The sequence below is a fragment of the Taudactylus pleione genome, unplaced genomic scaffold, assembly GCF_031769625.1.
Source record: "Taudactylus pleione unplaced genomic scaffold, aTauple2 ptg000206l, whole genome shotgun sequence".
Taxonomy (NCBI): Eukaryota; Metazoa; Chordata; class Amphibia; order Anura; family Myobatrachidae; genus Taudactylus; species Taudactylus pleione.
In genome coordinates, this window is record NW_028284608.1 from 8,168,773 (window position 1) to 8,191,714 (window position 22,942).

The 22,942-nt window shown below is 44.0% G+C and overlaps 1 protein-coding gene across 1 annotated transcript in view; it reads left to right on the plus strand.

Annotated features, from left to right (window-relative positions):
- The window catches only part of CHGB (chromogranin B), a 64,542-nt gene that overhangs the window by 21,689 nt on the left and 19,911 nt on the right, over nt 1–22,942 (plus strand). Inside the window, exon 3 of the mRNA XM_088478075.1 lies at nt 12,405–12,498. Coding sequence (XP_088334201.1) covers nt 12,405–12,498 — 94 coding nt within the window. The remainder of the gene's footprint in view (nt 1–12,404; nt 12,499–22,942) is intronic.

Here is a 22,942-nt window from a genome sequence, read left to right on the forward strand (position 1 = left end):
TCAGATAATTGTATTCCATCTTCCTGAGGGTCACAAGTCACCGGGGATGGATGAGTCACGGACAGGAGATAAAACACTGTTACCAAACTACTGCGCTTGGTGAAATATAAACTGGAAAGATGATAAAATTATTTTTTATGACCCAGATGTTGTGCTTTTAAACCACTGCCAACATCAGCCATGGGGGAATTATACCACAAAGCCTATGTAAAAGCAGCAGCCACATTTTAAGTATATTTCATTTTCCGAGTCCTGAAATTAATATGTGGCCAGTGATTTGCTCCAGGGAACAGTAATGTGATTCGTAGTTTAACCACTGATGGTCTGGATTTAACATTTAAAATGGCTGCTTGTTAAAGGCAAGGATTGATCTCCTAATGATGTTATGGTTTATTTCCTGTTGCTGAAGTCAGCACTGTAGATATTCTGATTTCCTTATAGAGTGTGATAATATGTGCATAGGTGCTAAGAGTATCAAGCTCATTTCTGTTCCACCTTTTCTAAAATCTAATATAAAAGAACTTGAGGATTAAGTGAGCGTGGTGGACAGAACTGTTTTTGCCACTGGCTGTTCAATCTTCTTTGGTAAGAATTTCTGCCATTAGAGAATTGATGTCTTCTTCTCTGGCGGGGTAGGACCTCTGGCTTAGTTTAAATCCAATTATGTTCCTGTCAAAGGCAATTGATTACAATGGGACTTGTAGAATGGATTATTATTTACATGTATATCATTTAGCAACTGGAGGAACACATAACATGTTTAGCAGCGTGTCCAAGCAGCTGAGGCTTTGAATATATATAACCTGTTTAATAAAAAGAGCTGGAAAGGGATTTCAAGTGGTGGCTTCAGAGGTTTGGCTGCAGTACGGTCCAAAAATTAAATAGGGGATCCACACCAACTGCCAGTGAGTCCCGGCCAACGATGTTTGGCAGCGTTTGGGGTGGCAGTTGGTGTGACTCCCCTATTTGAATTTTGGACTGGGCTTCAGACCCACCTCTTGAGCCGCTAATTGGTAGAAATCAACCTTTTGAACGTGTATGTGGAATTCCACCCTGTCAGCCCCCGACCCATGCCTTACCTATAATGTACATCAGGGGCAATGCAGCTATTCCTGTTTATATTCCTATTCATAATATCCATCCCGGGAAGGAAGATGCCCCGTAGAAGGACCCAGCTCTCTACACAGCTAGGGTCTGATTCTGAGTCACATACAAGTAGCTGTAGATGTGGGCACCCACGGAATCCTGATTCACTACCTTATGCTAATCCGTGAATCCATAGGGCCGATGCGGGGGGGGGGGGGGTTCGTGCATTAGCATGCAGAAGCCTGTGCCGCCCATTTATTTTATGCCAGTCACCGCAACCATGATCATTATTATCAGCACTTGCACCAACCCTAAGATGTGTGCAAGAGATCCGTCAGAAACAGGCTTCCCTTCCCAGTATTCACAATTAAGAATCACGCGGAGCATATGGAATATGCCCATGGCACTCCCATGCCACTGCCACAAGACATAGTAGTTCCATGTGCTTGCATTTTTGCTACCCCAAATGCTAAATTCACGGAGAGACAGATCCGTCCGACTCAGAATAGAACGGAGATATCTCCATTTGCTTCTGTGCGCAGAGACCAGTCGTGCTCAGAATCCTCACTTTCACAGCATACGGGATGTCTTCAAGTGAAAATTACGCGTAATATGCACAGTGCTGTGCATTTGGTCAGCATTAATGGGGTTGTCCACTTTGGAGCAACAACCCACCTTTGATGGAACCCACTCCCATATATGGTAGCATGCAGTATAATTATTGGTGGTCTATCTGTCTGAGACACTCATGTTATATGGTAGATGACCAACAAGAAGAGCTTAGAGTTTTGGAAGGCTGGAGCAATATCATACATCGGGTGGTGTGGAGTGATTGTGGCACGTGATAGGACATCCTTTGTGCATATTTCAAAGCAGCTCTCTAGACTATCCCCATCAGGTAACCACAAGGGTCTGATGAAAGTTTTGCTTGTTTGTACAACGAAAACTACGAAAAGGAGGGCAGTCAAGTCTTGTTCCAAACTGGCAAGTCCTTTAAAAACCATAGACTGGAACACTTGCTAGAAATGTTACAATTCCCATTGTACGTGTTGGGGGGTTCTCACAGGCCAATCACATTTTTGTTATGTGTATGTGCATATTAAGTGTTGCTTTTCTCCCTTAGAAATACAGCTCTGACTAATAATAGACTAACCTAGGTTGGAGGGCACTTTGCTGGACTGTAGCCCCAGTCTCCTGGTTAGTACATGAGTGTTATATACTACTAAAAATATTTTTTTTGAGGACAAGATCAAATGGGTCTGTTTCAGAGCCACTTGGTGCTGTTGTGAGAGCCTAGGCCACCTGCGTTGTTTCAGCACAGTCCCCTTATAGTCTCAGCATAGCGTTAATGGGCAGCAATTGCCAGCTCTCGCTTCTCCTTCTGCCCTGGGCCCAGCTCTTTGTGGCCTGTTCTCACATGCATAGTCTTAGGGTGGTTCTGCCCCAAGCCTACCATTTTGTGACTATCCTTTTAGCTGCTAGGGTGTCTCTTTATTTATTGCATTAGTTTTAGGTCTAAACACTGTAAGCTGTTTCCCTATATCATGAGTTTAAGCAGCCGATGTGGTCTATGTGTTATGATCAGGGGTCTTGGAGGTGTGCCTTGGATTATTTTCCCCCTCTCCTACCAAGAGGCAGCTCAGTATACTGATGCAGAGATGAACTTATGCCTGTTTGCGGAGCATGTTCTGTGTTTTCACGCTTTGCATGCTCCAGCAGAGTGCGGGTGACGCAGAGCCGTATGCATGTCAGTCTCATCTCCACTGGTGATTGAAGGGGCATAACTTCCCTGTTACAGGAACAAGTACAGGTAGGGCATGTCGATGGGATTGCAGGCTATGCGGAGTTGGACAGAATCATAAATACGCCTGTTTCCAGGACTAGCATTTGTACAAGTATAGGCTGGAAGGAATGCACCATGATCAACCATCAAACGCTGAGTACAACTCTACATACGGGCGAATATACGCTGTTAGTGGCATGCATGCATTCTATGGTGCAATTATGTCTAACTTGTGTTCAACGGGATATAGTCAAAAGATTGACATTGTCAATATCTACATTCATAATGTCCACACTACAATTTTGACAGTTATGATGTTGTCATTGTTAAAATGTTGACACGCCATGTGTCAATATAATCAAAATGTCAACAGGTGAAAAGTCAACATTGTCAGAATGTCGACTTTAGGGTTGGGCTGCGGGCGGAGGATAGAGTTAGGCACTAGAGGAAGGTTTAAGGGTAGGGATTAGGGGGGGGAAATATTCACTAGAGTGTGAGAGGTTCGAAGGTCTGAGCTGGAAGTCAAAGTCACATGACCGCCATGAACCGGAAGACGCCACTGGAGCCGCTGCAGCCGTCAGGAGCAGATAAGTCACCGCTGGACCACCAGGGACGATATGTCGACATTCTAACATGACGTTTCATTAGTGTCTATGATGAATGTCAACATGGTCAATGTCGACATTATGACTGTCGACATATCATACCCAACTCGTGTTCAACTCAGCATCAGTGCCTTCATAGTTAGATGTGTGAGCGATCACAGTAGGTAGCCTACAGATGTGTCCTTATTCATCTAGCGTTCACGAGATGCATGGCACGACTTATACTTCACGTCATGGACAGCTAGCTTTGGACTATCGCACATCAGTGTCTTTTTCGCACCACACACACAGGATTGCAGTGTACAGGGGGCTTAGAATGTAATCGTGGCAGTGTAAATCTGCATGTGGTTCCGTGGCAGGACACGTAGCACATCATATCATGGCCGTGGTCAGGGGCTGTGCTTTATAGCAATAGGCTGCACAGCCGCTGACCGATTATTGAAGCACTGGCATTTTGCATCCCAAGTTAATTGCACATTGAAACCTGCGGACACAACTGCAGAAAAAGAAGAAATGCTGGGCATCACTGCACTAAACTCCCACCGGCACTCATGTTCTTGTACATTCTTCCTGCTGTAAGAAACAGAGATATAAAACATTCACTGTGATCATACACAGCTGAATCTCCGTCTCCTTCAGTGTGAGGCTCCTTAGCACATGATACACAATAACCTACAAAGCCATTTAATAACAGAAATAACATAAGAAGCGTGTAATACATAGCAACCAGCTGGAGTTATTCAAGGGAGGATTACTTATAGTCACTAGCAAACATAACTGTGTTTTGTGTGTAGTAATTAGAATCAATTATGTTGTATAATGTGTGAATCAGCAAATAGATGTCATTTTTTAAAAACAAATTACAGAGTTACGTGTAATATATGTGTAATACAAAGTCAGACCTCCAGCATCTGATTTATCCGAATAATGAATTAAATTATTATTAAATGGGTTAGGTGAGATCTGTGCTCTTCCATCCTTATTAATTATGTTTTATAGTTGGTATTTGTTTATTTACATTTAAGGGAAAATGTATCTCACCTACTGTATGTAGCAAATGTTTTTTGTCAAGTATCAAATATACAGACATGTCATGCACTTAGGGCCTGATTCAGAGCCGCTCGTAAGCGGCCGCTCATTCGCTCCGAGCGATGTTCGCACATCTGCGCATGCATATGGGTTTTAGTACGCATGCGCGAACCAGTCATTGCGGTCGAAAATCGTGTGCTCGCAAAATAGCGAATGCCTACTAATTTGAGTGACAGAATGAGGCGTTTGTGGGTGGTAACAGGGGAAGGTGCTTGAAAACGGGGAGTGGAGATCCGAACGCAGGCGTGCCAAACTGTCAAAACGGGCATTTTAAGGGTGTGCATAATTAATAAAGCAGCGTCATCGACCACGTCACTTGGTTGTCTTTTAGCATGAACTGCTCGCATTATTGCGGTAGGAAAATCCAACCACAAGCACTGCGAGCAGTTCATACGCCTTTCGATGTACTCGATTAATCTAATAAATAGCGGAGATGACGTATGATGCGAGCAGCCAGGGGGCGTTTTTTCCAAAATAGTGAGCGCATGTTTCGTTCGCTCGTTCAGACATAGAGGCATCAACAGACCGCAAAGAGCGAGCGCTCTATTTAAATATCCGGCCCCTTTTTCTGAACGAGCGACCGCAAATAGCGTCCGGCTCTGAATCAGGCCCTTAGCCCATACTTGTCAACTCTCCCTGATTGTCAGGTAGACTCCCTGAAATAGCACCTTACCCCCATTATCTAGCTGTTATATGCTTGGGAGAAAAAATAAATCAGAGATATTTACATTCAAATGGTATGATCAGTGCCATTTCCCTGCATTGGTTATAGGGCACAATGATCCCTATGCAGTGGCGTAAGTTCATCCCAGACACCCGGAGGAAAGTTATAACTTGGTGCCAGTCACAGCCGCTGACACTGTAATATAGCAATTCGCATGCAGACAGGCTATAGATAGACGAAGGCAGCAGCTGATGGTCTGACATGGAGCTCTCCACTAGTGTATGGTGGCTTCTCAGGTGCCTGGAAGAGGTGCCATGTATTGGGCGGCCGTGACAGTACACTCCAGGTACATAGTTACAGCCTTGCAGCCCTAAGTGGGGTGAATATATTGTGGGCAATGGAGGAGGTGCCCGTTCAGTGCTGGAGCCTGGCGGCAGGCGCCTCCATTGTCTCCCTTAGTACTGCCCCCGTCCCTATGGCTACATGCATTGTCATATAAGGTTTCTCTTGGACACTTATATGGATCCTCTTGTAAAACACAATACATGAGCAAGCCCTGAAAAGTGTTCACCAACAAGTAGATCTTATTAACTGCTTTGGGGCTCGTTTACATTTGGATGTAAAGCTGGGTACACATATTGGCTGATTAATTGATCGGTCAATATATTGTATGCCCGTTGGCCAATGTGTACCAGCAATATGTCTGTGAACTACGTTGTTCTAAGACCTATCACGTCGGCTGTGCTTCACAGCTGATAGCAGACATATCTGTCCATCGTGCTGTGCGTGCGGGCTGTCAGCCAACTACCCGTACACTTGCAGCAAAGGGCGCGGGGAGGGGGGAGCGACGCGACCCCAGGCCAGCGGGACCCTCTGCCAGATGACAGATGATGGTTGTTCAGTGTGTATGAACAACCATCATCTGCAGATATATCCATAGATCACTGAGATACATCTTTTAGTGTGTACCACTACCCAGCTTAAGTGAATTTTATAGCACGCCTCTCAGATGTAGCATTACACGTCCACTTTAGGGCCGCGCTCATAGGTGATGCTTCCATACTCTCACTGAAGTGCTTTTTCAAATGTAGGCAACTATGACTTAGGGGTCTATTTACTAAGCAGTGTTAGGAGACAGAGTGAAAAGTGATAAGGTGCCAGACAATCAGCTCACAACTGCCATCTCACAGGCTGTGTTTGAAAAATGACAGTTGGGAGCTGATTGGCTGGTACCTTATCACTTTCTTATCACTTTTCACTCTGTCTCCTAACACTGCTTAGTATATAGACCCTTTAGCCTCTATATGCCAAACGGCGGAGACACCCGGCGTGACGGAGACGTGCAGAAAGTAGTAACATACTGTATCTTTCTTTACATTATAAATCTTATTCGCATCACAGTCACAGTGTACTGGAGATGCTGGACTGCGACTTTATCCGCGCAGGAATTAGTTTTATACGCGTCCAAAGTTACAGATGAAGCACAACGGAACTTGGCGTGAGAAAAAAACGCGGCCGTACATAGGGGCCCTTCTTACACAGATTCAGACTCAGTCGCACACACATGTACAAATGTCGCCCAGCAAATTGATCAGTATAAGCCAGCAATGTAGTTCTCTTGCTCCCAGTTGTTTTATTCAAGCAAATAAGATGCACCTTTTTGCGCGGCTGATATCTGCCGCGAGTCTTGGCCGAGAGGGACTATTTGTCGCAACTTGAGCAAGAGTCCATGAGAACACATTTGTAATGTCATTGTATAGGGTTAATAATTATCAGCCTCAAATTGAATGCTGAATCCATCCCTATAGCTGATATTTATATCTCAGAATCAGCATGGAAAATCTGTTTTAATTAAGTGTATAAATGGTTGGACAAATGCGTGAAGTGTAAAATGTACCAGAGAAAATGGGAAGAGAACTGAACTCAGCAATTATACACACACTGTGCTCGCTTCTTCAGTGTTAGCCAAAAATGGCCTGTACAAAGTAGGCAGCTGTAACTAGACTACGACATCCTGTGCCTTCCTTCCAGACATTACAGCACGTTGGGCTCAACAATGGAGGGAATTGTGGTATAACTACAAATGGTTCTTTCAAACCCATCTATCCAACAACTAAACTAATGGTGCATACACACGGGACGATTTACTCCATGAACGAAATCGTCCCATGTGTCCCCGGCAGGGGTGTGCTCAGTCAGTGTTGTTAACAACACTGAGCACAAACGCTTTTGTTCCATGCCGGGCTCCCTCCCTCATCCCCGAATATGTTCAACCTGACGTTATCGTCAGGTTGGACGGGAGGGTCGGGCGATGAACGGCAACTGCCAACTGCAAACGGGAGCGCGAATTGGTAGTTATCGTTCATCGTTTTAGGGCAGAAACTGAACGATTTTTTGGATGACTGAACGATAACGACATCGTTATCGTTCACTCTTCCAAAAAAATCACTACGTGTGTACGCACCTTTAGTGTTTATACATCTTAAACCACAGCCTGGTCATACTGAGCTGTTTTCCATTTCCTGTCCTTTAACATCATGTTGCAAATATTTTTTCTCAAACATTGTACTACAGATATGCCCAGCTATATTGTTGCAGCTGGCTCGGTGAATCGTGCCACGCATAGCGCGAAATACTGCATACACGACCGCGCCTCCATAGGAATTAATGGTGCGATCGCAGTGCATGCCATAGCGTAGCATATCATATGCAGGTGCAGGGAATCGATGCGTGCGCACATTTGTGGCACGATCAGCCACAATGTAACTGGGCGTATCTATATGCTGTCCTGCTGTGTGATGTCTTTGACACCCTGGGAGATTCAGTTAGTTGTCCGGGCAGGGTAACCTGGCTCGTTTACTATTTAACTGCAGCTCCTAGAGGTGCGAGCAAAAATGAGCAAGGCTTTCCTCCCGTAATTACCCGCTATGTGCACAGCCGCACATCTAATATGCCATGAATCTCATTTCCTTGTTATACTCAGATAGGGTCTGTTTCTGAAACGCACATGGCAAATAACGAATTTACGTATTTGTGACTATCTCTGCATGATTCTGAGGTGGATAGATCTGATGGAGGTTTAAAGGCAGCCACATTGTGGTTGCGTGCAGGGCGGTCAAGAGCGGTGATGGGCCAGGACATTGGGGGCGTGGCCAAATCAGGGAGTCATGGCCACGCCTCCTGCAAACGAAATGTGAAAAAGCTATGATTGGCTTTGTGTGCTGCACAGAGGGTCGCTGGGAGCTGCAGTGCTCAGCCAGGGGCAGATCCAGGGGGGCGATCAGTGCGATCGCTACCCCCCCCTTCCCCGCACATCATGCAGGGAGAGAGAGGACTGACTGCTGCTGTTCAGAGGCAGCAGCCTCCTTGGACACTCCACAGCCCAGCATACAGCAGGGTGTGCTGGGCAGGGGAGTCTGTCCTCTCTCTCCCTGGCCAATGTGCTGCTGTCTGTAACGGGGAATAGGAGATACTCCAGGCCCCCCACAGGCTCCTCCAACAAGCCAAGGCAAAGAGTACCTTGCCCCCCTTATTGGTATCCTTGGTCGCATGCAAGAGATCCGTCTCATGGAAGTGTCATGGGCGTGTAGCTAAAGAGCTGTGTTATTCTGAGGCGTACATACAGCAAAGGGACGTCTGTCTCTTGCAACCAGCCTGGGTCAGGTGCAAGTGCCAATACTAATGATGGTGTTTGCAGCTGTGGAATGGAAATCAGTTGGCGGGGCGGCTTTCCACTTGAAGCTGCATAGATACATGCATTAGCATAAAAGCTGCATACACACACAACGATTTTTTGAACGATTATCGTTAAACGAGAATTGTTTGAAAAAATCATTCACTTTCTGAGTCAAATGTTGAACGATTATCGTTCATGCGCGTTCACGTTTGTAGTTTGTAGTTCAGTCAGACTTGTCAACCCAATGATTTTCATTAAGGGAATATGCAAAAATCGTTTGTAGTTCATAAAAATCGTTCATTACACTTCAAAAAATCTGATAGATAATCTAACAGAAAATCGTTAATAAAATAAAAATCGTTGGTAACAAAATCGTTGTGTGTACGCAACTTATGTAGTAAATCCACACTTTCAGACGCTTTGCGTGCGACTCACAATGAGGCCCATAATGTGCACCTGGTTGGGATCGGTATGAAATACCGACAGTCGGGATCCCGGCGGTCAGAATCCTGACGGGATGCCGAATGAATCCCCCTCTGATCAGGAGCCCATGTGTAGTCTCTACGTGAGGGTCCCCCCCACTTTCTCCAGTGGCGGATTCTAGTGTGCATGCGCAAGTCTCAGGTAACATGGCGTAGGCGCTACTGCGCATATCTCTGGTGAAATAGCCACAGCGCCATTTTGCCGGTGATTTGTGCAGCACCGCTCCCAGTGCGGGATTCCAAAGAGGTAAGTATAATACACGAGTGCAGGGTGTATGGTGACCCGGGTGCACTGCACACCCTGCACCCATTATAGATACGCTATGCCTCTGATCCATCAGCTCCCGTTTAATACTCAATGGTGCTTTAAACAATGCATAAGGAGCCTCTTGTAACGTGAAGGTGTTGTTGCCACCTCTCTCCCAGTGATCTCCCTATTTAGGTGAATATGAAGCTCATGGAAAAAGGGTTTGAAAAAGCCTGACACTGAGGCTGAAGAAAGCATTGCTGGACCCACACAGTGGTCAGGAGTACATACTGCTACACGGGGGTGGATCTACACTATTTAGGTAGACCTTGAAAAGATGTACACCAACTGGTAGACAGGGAATAGGTTGACGCACAAAAGGTTGACATGGATGAAGATCGGCAGGTATAAGAGTTCGACATAGTCAAAAGGTCGACAATGGAATGGTCGACTCAAAAATGGTCAACTAATTTTTGACATTTTATAACTCTAATGTTTACCCTAATCCTCACCTTGATGCCTTACCCTAACCCTCCCTCCTGGTGTCTAACCCTAACCCTAACCCTCCCTCCTGGTGTCTAACCCTAACCATTGGGTTAAGTGCCTAACTGTCCCTCCTAGTGCCTAACCCTAATCATCGGGGTAAGCGCCTAACCCTAACTGTCCCTTCTAAAACCTGTCCCTCCGGTAAGTGCCTAACCCTACCCCAAAAAAATAATTGTGTCAGCCATTTTGTTTTGTGTTGACCATTCCAATGTTTACTTTTTTGGCCATGTCAACCTTTGTACCTGTCTATCTTCATCCATGTTGACCTATTGCCTGTCTACCAGTTGATGTCTACCTAGACACTGTCGACCTTTTTATTGTCTATCAATTGACTGACATTCCTGCATCACAGGCTAGCTGCGCCATGGGAAAGTAACTTCACATTATATTGTAACTTAATGAACTGCAACCAAAATGATATTTTACGGTTTAGCTGTTCTCCTTTAAGATACAGTGGGGGAGATGTATTGAGAGATGAAGTACCAACCAATCAGCTTCTAACTGTTATTTTTTAAACAGTCTGAAAAATGACAGTTAAGGTGCATACACATGTAACGATTTTGTTACCAACGATTTTCTGAACGATTTTATGAACGATTTTCTGTCAGATTATCTGTCAGATTTTTTAAAGTGTAGTGAATGATTTTTTGAACTACAAACGATTTTTGTAACTTCCCTTAATGAAAATCGTTCAGTTTGTCAGTCAGAATAAACTACAAACTACAAATGGGAACGCGCATGAACGATAATCGTTCATCGTTATAACTCAGAAACTAAACGATTTTTTCAACGATTGAACGATAACGACGTCGTTATAGTTAAATCGTTCAAAAAATCGTTACGTGTGTATGCACCTTTAGAAGCTAATTCTTTGTTACTTTGGGCTCTATTTATTATTTTTACTAAAATAAAGTGATAAATGGAGTTTTCACACCCTTCACATTATTTTAGTTTCACCTAAAATTACTAAAGGGCAATTGGAGAAGAATTCTTAAAATTCTACACCAACCCCTAACTATCACTTATTTTTAGTAATCAGATTGCATTTCCCATCATTGTAATGGGAAATGCAATCTGCCTGGTAGTTACTAAAAATAAATTGTGAAAAAAATACCGGGGGAAGCGATGTGATAATAACGCCACCTGGAGGTGGCGTTATCCAGGGTCTTCCCTGGTTACCGGACTCCTGCTCCGCTCTAACATGCATAGCAGAGCCCGGAGCCGGCCCCAGTGATAAGCTGTGTGGTCTAAACAGACCACACACTGATCACTGCTAAAAAAAAAAAAAATAGTAAAAGAAAAATGTATTTACCTGAGTCCAGGGACCGGAGTTCAGGGCTCCGGTGATGTCCTTCCTCCGGTCAGCTGGTCTCCTATACTGCACTGGGGGGGCGATCATCAGGTGATCGGGTCCCAGTGCAGTATGGGATGTCAGCTGACCGGAGCCATGGAGGACATCACCGGAGCCCCGATCACTGCAGGTAAGTGCAATTAAGGGAGGGGGGGTCGTGATGGCGGGGCTTAGTGACAGGGGCGGGGCTTAGTGGCGGGGGTAGCAGCGGCTTCGGTTGGCGCATGCGCAGGCACTTGTCATGGTATTTTTTGGCGAAAATACCGTGATAAGGCTGCGGAGGGGATTCACAGGGACAGAGCTTTCTCACAAGCTCTGTCCATGCAAGGGATTTTTAGTAAATCCCTGTGACATTGCCTGAATTCAAAATGCGAATTCAGTCGGTAATATCACACTACAATCTTCCCAATGCGGATTGTAGTAAATAGAGCCCTTTATCTCTATCCACTTTATCTATCTTCTCCATTATGAGAATTGTCTCTATCATTTTCTTTGTACAGAATATTAATTGAACCAAGGAGTTGTCTATATCAAAGGATATGTAACATGTGCAAACAATGAAACCATAGTTTTCATTGGCTTTAGGTGCAAACAAAATAAAACACTTAAAAAGTCAACATTGGGATTCAAGCACACTGTTTTAATGACCTAGGGGGAGATGTATCAAATCTTTGAGAGAGGTAAAGTGGAGCTCTTAGCTATCGATTATCTAGCACAGACTTTAAAATGACAAAAGCTGTTTGGTTGCTATTGGCAACATCTCTATTTTATCTCTCTCAAAGGATTGATACATCTCGCCCCTAATAAGGTCTTTGCTCATATTAATATGCCAATATCTGCCTTATTTAACTCTTATGCTATTTCTTTATATCTAGGTAACACGGTGTATAGTTGAAGTTCTTTCCAATGCTTTGGCTAAACCCAATGCACCAGCTATTGACCCAGAATGTAAGGAAATCCTTAAGAAAAGTAAGTATCCGAAATAACACTAAATTTAATGCATCAAATATCCACTTGTAAACTGGCAAGAAAATTACTTAAAACTTTATATATATAAATATATATACACGAGGGTGAGTCAAACATTATCCACAGTCTGGCTGAAGAATTAATTTCAATCAACTTTCAGAAAAGACAAATACATTATTTTCGATATAATATCCCTGCTTTTCAATACACTTTGTCCATCTGTCAACAAGCTTTTGTATTCCCTCATTAAAAGATGTTTTCGGGTGAGCTGCAAGCCATGAATGCACCGCTGTCTTCACCTCTTCATCAGAAGTAAATCTTCGTCCTCTTAGGTCTTCGTTCAGGGGACCAAACAGGGATAGCCCGATGGGGCAAGATCAGGACTATAGGTAGGATGCTTTAACACCTCAAAACGAAGTTCACGTGCACGCTCAATGTTCTCATCAGTCGTAGACTTGAACGGGTGTCCAGCTCCTTCTTCATGGCTGACACTAGTGTGACCTTCTTTGAACTTCTCTATCCATTCATACACACTTCTTCGCGACACATACTGTGCACAAAGTCTTCGATAAATATCGGGACCAGACCATAAAAAACTAATCGGTGCACTCTTCTTTCATGCAAATCACAAGTTGGGCAGCCATTTTTTCTTGCACTGCAGTCACAATTGAACTGACGTAACACGTGCAAACCTGCACAGCAGTGACTGGGGAGACAGCGACCTAGTACAGAAAGCGTGGATAAGACAGTGCGGCCAACAGTTTTAAAGTAACTGGAGTGTGGATAATTATTGACTCACCCTACGTGTATACACACTTATGTAACAATCAGGAGCAAACAGTTTATTAGTGCAACACAAGGTACAGTAACAGTGAAATTAAAAAGTATCTGTAACTCAAGGCCCATATGGGGCAATGAATTTGTAGTGATGAATGCGAGTTGGCAGCGATCTGGACATTTTGACCGCGAATCGCACCCTATAGTGATTCTTAGGAAAATCTGTGATTTTGGGACCCCATGTCGCTATTAAATTAAATTGCCCCCCTAAGGGTATTGTATATGCATTGCCTAAAAAGTTGTGCATTCAGATGTTTTTGTATAATTTTCACACAGAGAGGACGGGATTTAGCAATATGAATTTACTAGAAAAGATGATCACTTGCTGCCCATTCCAAAACAGTTTGGTAGCTGAGAGTGGGTTTAGATATGTGAATTAGGGTGGGAGGGAGACCGTAAATTTCCATAGTGCAGCCAATGAGAAACGGGCTTAGAAAATGAGCATTGACAATACAGCACAGATTTGGTGTTATGTTTAGTGATATGTCCCTCTCACACTGATACACAAGAGAGAGGCAATTATTTTTGGACCGTCTGTGCTAGCAGTTTATTCTAAAAGTACCGCTTTCCCCCATATACTGTATTGCCTTTCCTTCCTTGCACACAGCGCTCCCTGACCTGTGGTGCCCTGTGCGATGGCACCGGCCGCACTACCCTGGCTACGGCCCTGCTTGCACTACTCTTATTTCCGGTTCACCTTCCAGCTGCTCAGCCCTCCTCTTTTTATTGTATGCAAGCTTTCATGGGCAGGGCCCTCCTTCCTTATGTTCGACCACTAGCTCTTCTCAAGCCACCAGTGCTCCTTGTCTCCTGTCTCCTAGTCCAGTTCAGTGACTCTGGAGCTGATACTGAGTTGGGAGCAAACAAGAAAAAAATACAAGTACGTAACTTTGTATCTGGAACAAACCATGCTGCAATGCAAGGGGTGCAAATACATTTATTTTTTTGCCCTGCTGGGTAAATACTGGCTGCTAGTACATGTAGCCCATAATTACTGGTCAGCTTTATTCTTACACTGCATTCAGATTTCAGATTGTACACGAACTTGTAATTTTTTTGTACATTTTACATGTGCCCCACCTGTAGTGCAACATGGTTTTGCCAAGGTGAAAAATTACTCACTTATTATGGATTTTTCTCCCAAATCAGAACCAGCCCCTCTGTGCGTTCGCTATTATATAGGGTCCATGCTTATTGAGTGGTGATTTTTTTTGGCTCCTAGTCCCATTCTGCGACAATTACTCTGTGCCCTTGCTCTTATATTGGGTAAATGTTCAGTTCTGAATTCCCTTCACCTTCCAGTGACTCATCTCCACTTGCCCATCAAGTTACAGGGAGTTACCTTACCTTTGCCCCTTGTCCGCATCCCACCATGTCTGTTGTTTTATAGCTTTGCGTTGTTCCTATGACATGTCAACATACATTTACTGGACTTACATCTACTAGGCGTACCAGTGGTGGAAGCTGCTGCTTCTGCTCTTTTGTCTGTAGCCGAAGTCGCGGCTGATATTCAAATACTAGTATCAGCCTTCACCTGGTGTAGTAGCCAGCGTCTGACTGTGCAGGGACTGAGACGCCCCCTTTTAGCGTCTATGCACGCTGTAATACCGCAGTCTGTCTGACTATGGCCTCTGTGGCTGTGGTTGTGCGTTTGAGAACGCAGCTCCTGTCACTGACAACTCCGCGATGGTCCTATAACACGTCAACGAGATGGATTTTTTGGGGCTTTCACCTCTAGTCACCTCCCAGTCACCGCCCAGGAATGCCCATCACTTTGCCGCAGTTGCAAATAATTGCTGAACTACGTAAACATTGCACTGATTGCAATTTACGTGCACCCCTGAATCAGGCTCTCTATGTGGCTCCTTAAAAATAAGAAATGATATAAATAATATATAGTATGTATATACATAGAATAGAATATGAATATGAAAATGATTAAATAGAAACAGCATTTAATGTAGTTTGATGCATTTGTGTGTTTATCTGGCAGTGTAGTGACCTATGTACTTTGCTTTGGCCATCATTCTAGGCACGCTGGCATTTTTCTGCACACATAGGGGTAAATTTACTAAGAATCGAGTCTGGGAGAGTTTGCTCTTTGTTTCAACTCGATTAGCTTCACCTAAACTGGGGTGATTTGAAGCTCCTGAGACTCTCAAATCTACAAAGAAGGGAGTTTAGCTGAGACTGAGACGGCCGATGGTGACGCAGAACGAGATTTCTCTGCCGAGTAGCAGGGTTTGCAGGCAGTGGCGTAAGTTCATCCCAGACGCCCGGAGGCAAGTTATAATTTGGTGCCCCCCCCCGTCACAGCCGCTGACACTATAATGTAGCATTTCGCAAGCAGATACACCAGCAGTTGCACACAGAGTATAGGCATGCCATGGAGGAGTGAGACAAAGAGCTGTGGGTGAGGGTGCGCCGGACGTGGCACACTGACATAAGAAGCTGCTGAGGAGCAGTGACACCAGTGAGTAGGGACAGGCTATAGATAGACGGAGGTGGCAGCTGATGGTCTGACATGGAGCTCTCCACTAGTGTATGGTGGCTTCTCAGGTTGCAGGAAGAGGTGCAATGTATTGGGCGTCCGTGACGGTACACTCCGGGTACATAGCTACAGCCCTAAGAGGGGTGAATATATTGTGGACAATGGAGGAGGTGCCCCTTCAGTGCTGAAACCCGGCAGCAGGCGCCTCCATTGTCTCCCATAGTTCTGCCCCTGTTTGCAGGAGACTTCTCCCCCGAGTAGCAGGTTTTGCAGGAGATGACCCCCGTACCCAATGCTCCAGGGGTGCGGGGAGAACCCCAGATTTCAGACCAAGGTTAAGGGAGAGGGGGGACCCCTTTTTGGGGGGGTCCCCACCTCCCCTGAGATCCCCGGCTTGGACAAACTGGCTTGGGCTGATAATGCTTTGGCCCCGGAGCCCCGGTGAAAGTGTCTCCAGGCTGTGGTATTCTAGCCCGGCCATTTTGGGTCTGGTGCTGGTTTTAAATATAGGGGGGACCCTACACAATTTTTTTTCCCCCTATATTTAAATTCAGGACTGTCCCTGCAGCCAGTTGGTTTCTAAATTACAGGGGAACCCTACATATTTTGTTCCCCGTAATCTTAGAAACCATGACAGGCTGGCAAGCCTGGGGCTGGTTAAGCTTTAGGAGTAGGGACCCTATGTCATTTTTTTTCGGATATTTACATTTATTTTCTATATTTACAGGCAGAAACATACATGGATGACAGTGATCTGTGTATGTTTATGCCAAACTCTCAGAGCACAGGCAGGTGTATTTTTTTCACGAGTTTTTACAGGAGAGTTTTCCCATCTCATGAGAGTTTAGAAATTCTCTGCTTGGTAAATTCCTGAATCCTATCTTCACCAGTGAAAAGGTTTTGCCGATGGTAAATTGAAGAGAGTTTGCTAACTCTCCAGTATTTTCCCGTACCAAAGGAGATCTCTATCCCAAGTCTTACATTAGTAAATTTGAAAGTGGGAAAAAATGCCCAAACTCTCCAGAGTTTGCAAACTCTCAGCTTAGTAAATTTACCCCATAAAGTGCAGTTCTATACACATAGGCAGCACTTCTGGTTCTCTTCTTTTCCTCAGACAGTTAATAAATGACCCTTAATGACTTTGTTTCATTTGTCATATAAGACCTAGGAAATTGGTTTCTAATACCCCTTTCAGATATACAACCCGGGAAAATTTCCTGCTCAGACCCAGGAATTTCTCCTGTGCAAATTCCCGGGTATTTGGTCGAGACCCCCTTTCACACTACAGTGTCTACCCGGGAAATTCCCAGGTAGACCCCTTTCAGACAAGAGCAGGGTTTTTCTGCTTACCTGCCTTTTCTCTGCTGTCTGCTCCTCCTAGCCTATCCCCTGTCTGGCTGATGATGATGATGTCATCATTCAGCAGCCAAAAGCCGGCTACTCGTAATGCAGTTTTTTTTTTTATTATTATTATTATTATTTTTTTATCATTTATTTTAATTCCCTGGTGGTCCAGCGGGAGTGCGGGCGGCCTGCTGTGGCACAGCCGGCCGGTGCTGGGGGTGGTGCATCCTATAGGACGCTCCGCGCTGTCAGCTCAAAGCAGCAGTGCTGAGCGTCCTATAGGATGCTCTGCGCTGTCAGCTACATGCAAAAGCTGCTTGGTGCTGCCTGGCAGTAGTAAATTCCCGGGTAGCACCATTCAGACAGAAGCAGGGTAATTTACCAGGACTTAAGTCCCGGGAAAAACCCTGGTCAATTGCAGGGGCGGCTACCCGGGAACGTGTTTCCGGGTAGGTACCTTTCACACAGACATGAGACCCGGGAATTTTGGCCGAGGCAGGCCAAAATCCCGGGAATCTCAGTATGTCTGAAAGGGGTATAAGTGATAGCAGCTATATATATAAATGCACACTAAAGTACAAGTGCTCAGTACCATCAACATGTTTCTTGCCTCAAAGCAAAATGATGGTTACTAACCTTTATAACTGCAATTAAATGACAATACTGGGAGGTAAACATCCCAAAGGGCTGTTATCACACAAACTATGTTGCATTTTGTTTAATTGAATAAATATACTAACTGGCTTTTAGCTCCACATTTTAGCCCGTCTATGAATGCTGCACAATACATTAACGCACTTCTAGCATTAAAAGGTCAAACAATATCTGTACTTAAAATGAAACTAGTAATTAAAATAACATTTCAGCGTTTCCTTTGAGGACCTTTATCCTTTTCTTGTAGACTATGTTACGGAGATATAGAATTATGCATAGTTCATGTAATTCCACTTTGCAGAGATAAGATTATTTTTCTTGGCTTTTTAATTGCATCCAGGCGTGAGGCAGCCGCGTTTTACTTTGTATTCTGGTTACACTGCTGCCTCCAGAAGATGAGCTGTCACTGCTAAATCTGTTTGAGCTGTGTTCAACCTCTGCCAAAAATGCTGAAATAATTAGCTGCAATACAGCAAAGCAGACATATAACAGTTATTACCAGTTTAGTTTGTATCTAGTATATTAAAAATAAATTAATAGCTATAGTAAAGCAGATAGATAACTTATTTGATAGCAGCTAGCACAGTCTGTAGCTAGAATAGGAGTGTGACTTTAATGAGGCAAACTAGGAAAAGTGTTTTAATCTCCAGGCACTGGTGATGATGGAGGGTAGTGGTGAATTTGCCATTAGGCACATGAAGCACGTGAATAGGGGCACCACTTGTTGAGGGTGGTTTTCGGGCGCTGTCAGGGCAAACTTTCCCAGTAACTTCAAAATGTTTCCACTGTACCCTACACCATCCAGAGTGGAGTGTAGATGGGTAGGGTATGCGCAGATTGCTGGGGGTGGCACTCAGACTTTGTTTCATTACTGTTAGTGTGTACTTTCCCAGTAACTTCAAATTATTTCCACTGTACCATACTGTACACTGGGGCTAACTCAGCAGTGTACGCATGCGCAGGACCCATTCTGTGAGTGTGCAGAATGGGTCCTGCTAACACGCACGCTAGCCCTTGAATGCCTCTGCCTGATTGACAGGCAGAGGCATTTAAGGGGCGGCCGGCGTTCCCAGAAACGGGGCGTGTCCGCTCCGTTTTCCGGTAGTGGCCAGCCCAGAAACTGCATGGGCGTATGCAATCTGCTGGGCTCGCAAGCCGGCAAGCCTGAGTAAACTGAGGCTAACTCAGCTGGCCGGTCGCCCGGCACCATCCACCGTCATGACCATCGACCACCGATGGTCGTGATGCTGATCACAGCACTGCAATCCCTGTCGCAGTGCTGGAATCGCAAATGCCGCAGAGCGTGTCATACACCTCCTGCTGCATTTGCATGATTGCAAGGATTGCATTGCAAAGCTGCCTATGTGCAGCTTTGCAATTGCGATCCTTGCTGAATCAGGCCCACTATCTTCAGTGGCCAACAGTTAAGCATCCTGAGACCATTCATTTGTGGGGTTGCTCCTCAGCCAAGGGAGTGGGGTCACTCACAATTTTGCTTAAGAACAAAGCCATGAATAAAGAATGGTAGTAAAACATCTTCCAAGAGTAACTTCTCCCAACCATCCAAGAACAGTTTGGTGACGTACAATGCCTTCTCCAGCCTGATGGAGCACCTTGCCATAAGGCAAAAGTGATAACTAAGTGGCTGGGGGAACAAAATATTGAAAGTTTGAGTCCATGGCCAGGAAACTCCCCAGACCTTAATCCCATTGAGAACTTGTGGTCAATCCTCAAGAGGCGGGTGGACAAACGAAAACCCACAAATTCAGACAAACTCCAAGCATTGATTAGGCAAGAATGGGTGGCCATCAGTCAGTATGTGGCCCAGAAGTTGATTGACAGCATGCTAGGGCGAGTTGTAGAGGTCTTGAAAAAGAAGGGTCAGCACTGCAAATATTGAGTCTTTGCATAAATTTAATGTAATTGTCAATAAAAGCCTTTGACACTTATGAAATGCTTGTATACCATAGTAACATCTGACAAAAAGATCTAAAAACACTGAAGCAGCAAACTTTGTGAAAACCAATACTTGTGTCATTCTCAAAACTTTTGCCCATGGCTGTATGGTTAGGACATGTACAGTGAAAATATTTCCCAGTTACCTGGAAATGGACAGACCAATCAGTGTGCACCCAGGACTATGTACTGGCCAATTAGCAGACGGGTCTGAAAGGTGACTCCTAGTTATCATAGACATCTCTCTGACTGGGTTGCTGATGCAGTGGGATATACAATACTGTATGTGACCGTCCACACTCCACGCAAAGTAAAGTATGGAATGACACAGTGGAAACATTTTATAGTTACTGGGAAATAGATAGACCAATCAGAACACATCCGAGCCTGGGAGTTGGCCAATCAGGTGCCTGCCCTGTTATGAGAGACATCTCTATGGCTGGGTTGCAGACGCAGTGTGATGTGACCTGGTATAGCGCAGTGGAAATATTTTGCACTTACTGGGAAATTTCTGATGGAAAGCACTCCCCCAATTACATTATATTTTATTGGCAATTACAAAATAAGGGTTTCTAATTTAATACTGAAAATAATAAAATTGGGAGAGCGCTAAATCTTTTCCAACTGAGGGGGTAATTGAGGGGTGATGTAGCAAAATGTATATAATTTGTTTTACTTCTGAATAATTCTGAGTGATTTCTACCTTGCAAAAAAAATTTAAATCTAATAATAAAGAAGGTGACACTATTGAGTTGATCTAAGAGGAACCTGTCCTTGAGTCCATGCAAGTAAGTGCGACTATAGGGCTTTGTACATAAATCTGCGGAACGGGGCGAGATCGAGCCGCAAAGGAGGTGAGATTAGGGGCCATTGCTGTTGTTTCTATACCATAGCAACAGCAAGTTATCCTACTTGGGGATAATTGAATCAACCACTATATGTAGCATAAAGCTCACACAAGGTGTGAAATTGTCACCATTTCATTTGGCGCCTTAGGAAGCAGAATAGATAATAGCAAAGTAACAAGCCATGAGCTCATTTATTTTTTAGTCAGTGTCTTCTTACACAACATCAGTTTACCGTCTCCATAATATACAGACAGGAGCATAAATATTGGGACATTGACAGAATTTTCATATTTTGGCCTCTATTCACCACCACAATGGCTTTGAAATGAAACAACACATAGAAACCGTTGTAATTCCTACACCGTTCACCTGATTTGGATGTACTTACCCTCAAATTATATCTGAAAGTCTGCAGTTAAAGCACATCTTGTTTGTTTCATTTCAAAGCCATTGTGGTGGTGAATAGAAGCCAAAATATGAAAATTCTGTCAATGTCCAAATATATTTATGCACCTGACTGTAAATATAGACACAGCAGCCTAATAATAATCGCCATGCGGAAAAAAAATTGTAATTAATCGTAAATCTGAGCTGGCCGGAGATGGGATTAGGAAAAATCAGTATAGTTAAGACCACAATTATATTCATGAATCTTTTTTTAATGAATAATTGTCTTCCATGTTATTCTTTAGCGGTGCCTATAAACTTATTATCAAGTATGTAAATACGACATTTAAAACATGAAAATAAAACATAAAATATGGAATATGTTAGTTGTTAGCACACAAAGGAGTAATCATGGGGATGTAAAGGTAAATGGCACTATGATCAATGTTTGAGACTTGATCCGAATTGAAAACCCCTTTTTGTGTTTTGTTATTTAATTGGGGTGACCTATAACAGATATACTATTACACATACGGACTTGTGCTATGAATAGTTTGAAGCTCTTACAGTACCTTATAATAGAATCAGTTATGTCTCTTGCATTAACTGTATAGTTAAAAACTTTTTTTCAGGCAGGAATAGTGATGTTTGATATTTTATCCTTAGAGCCTACAGCCCATGTGTGTAGTCCTTGGGATTAGTATAGTACAGCCCTTGTGTGTACTGGGATGAGCCTAGTACTGCCCTTGTGTGTACTGGGATGAGCCTAGTACAGCCCTTGTGTGTAGTCCTTGGGATGAGTATAGTACAGCCCTTGTGTGTAATCCTTGGGATGAGTATAGTACAGCCCTTGTGTGCTGGGATGAGCCTAGTACTGCCCTTGTGTGCTGGGATTAGCCTAGTACAGATCATGTGTGTAGTCCTTGGTATGAATATAGTACAGCCCTTGTGTGGATGAGCCTAGTACTGCCCTTGTGTGCTGGGATGGGCCTAGTACAGCCCTTGTGTGTAGTCCTTGGGATGAGTATTGTACAGCCCTTGTGTGTGCTGGGATTAGCCTAGTACTGCCCTTGTGTGCTGGGATTAGCCTAGTACTGCCCTTGTGTGCTGAGATTAGCCTAGTACTGCCCTTGTGTGTACTGGCATGAGCCTAGGCTCATCAGCACTAAATAACTTTCGTATGATCATACATGTATTGAAAAAGATAGATCAATCTCATCATAAATTGATCCCTGTGTTATATGCTGGAATAAATCGAGGTTGTGGTGTTTTGATCTCTGTGGCCAAGGAAATTCAGTTTTTACAAACTGACAGCACCTATGATGATTTTTTATTGCTATACAGCATGTGTTTTTAACTGCTGGTCACTAGGAAGTGTCTTATGACAATAATGCTGCTGCACAGCCATGGCCAAAAGTTTTGATAATGACACAAGTATTGGTTTTCAAAAAGTCTGCTGCTCTAGTTTTTATGATGGCAATTTGCATATACTCCAGAATGTCATGAAGAGTGATCCGATGAATTGCAATTAATTGCAAATTAGATCAGGTATATATATTTGTGGTACCTGGAGACAACCTCTCATACTGCCTCTGACGAAGCTTTGTCTCACAGGGAAACGCGTTAGCCTCCTACACTGGAGGCTAACGCGTACAGGAGGCTAACTTTCAACTTGCACCTTGAGCTAGAATAACAGACTGTAAGCTTTAAAAGGAGGGTGGCACTTTAAATCATTGTTCTTCCTCTGTTAACCATGGTTACCTGCAAGGAAACACGTGCAGTCATCATTGCTTTGCACAAAAAGGGTTTCTCAGGCAAGGATATTACTGCTACCGGTAGTAAGATTGCGCCTAAATCAACCATTTATCGGATCATCAAGAATTTCAAGGAGAGAGGTTCAATAGTTGTGAAGAAGGCTTCAGGGTGC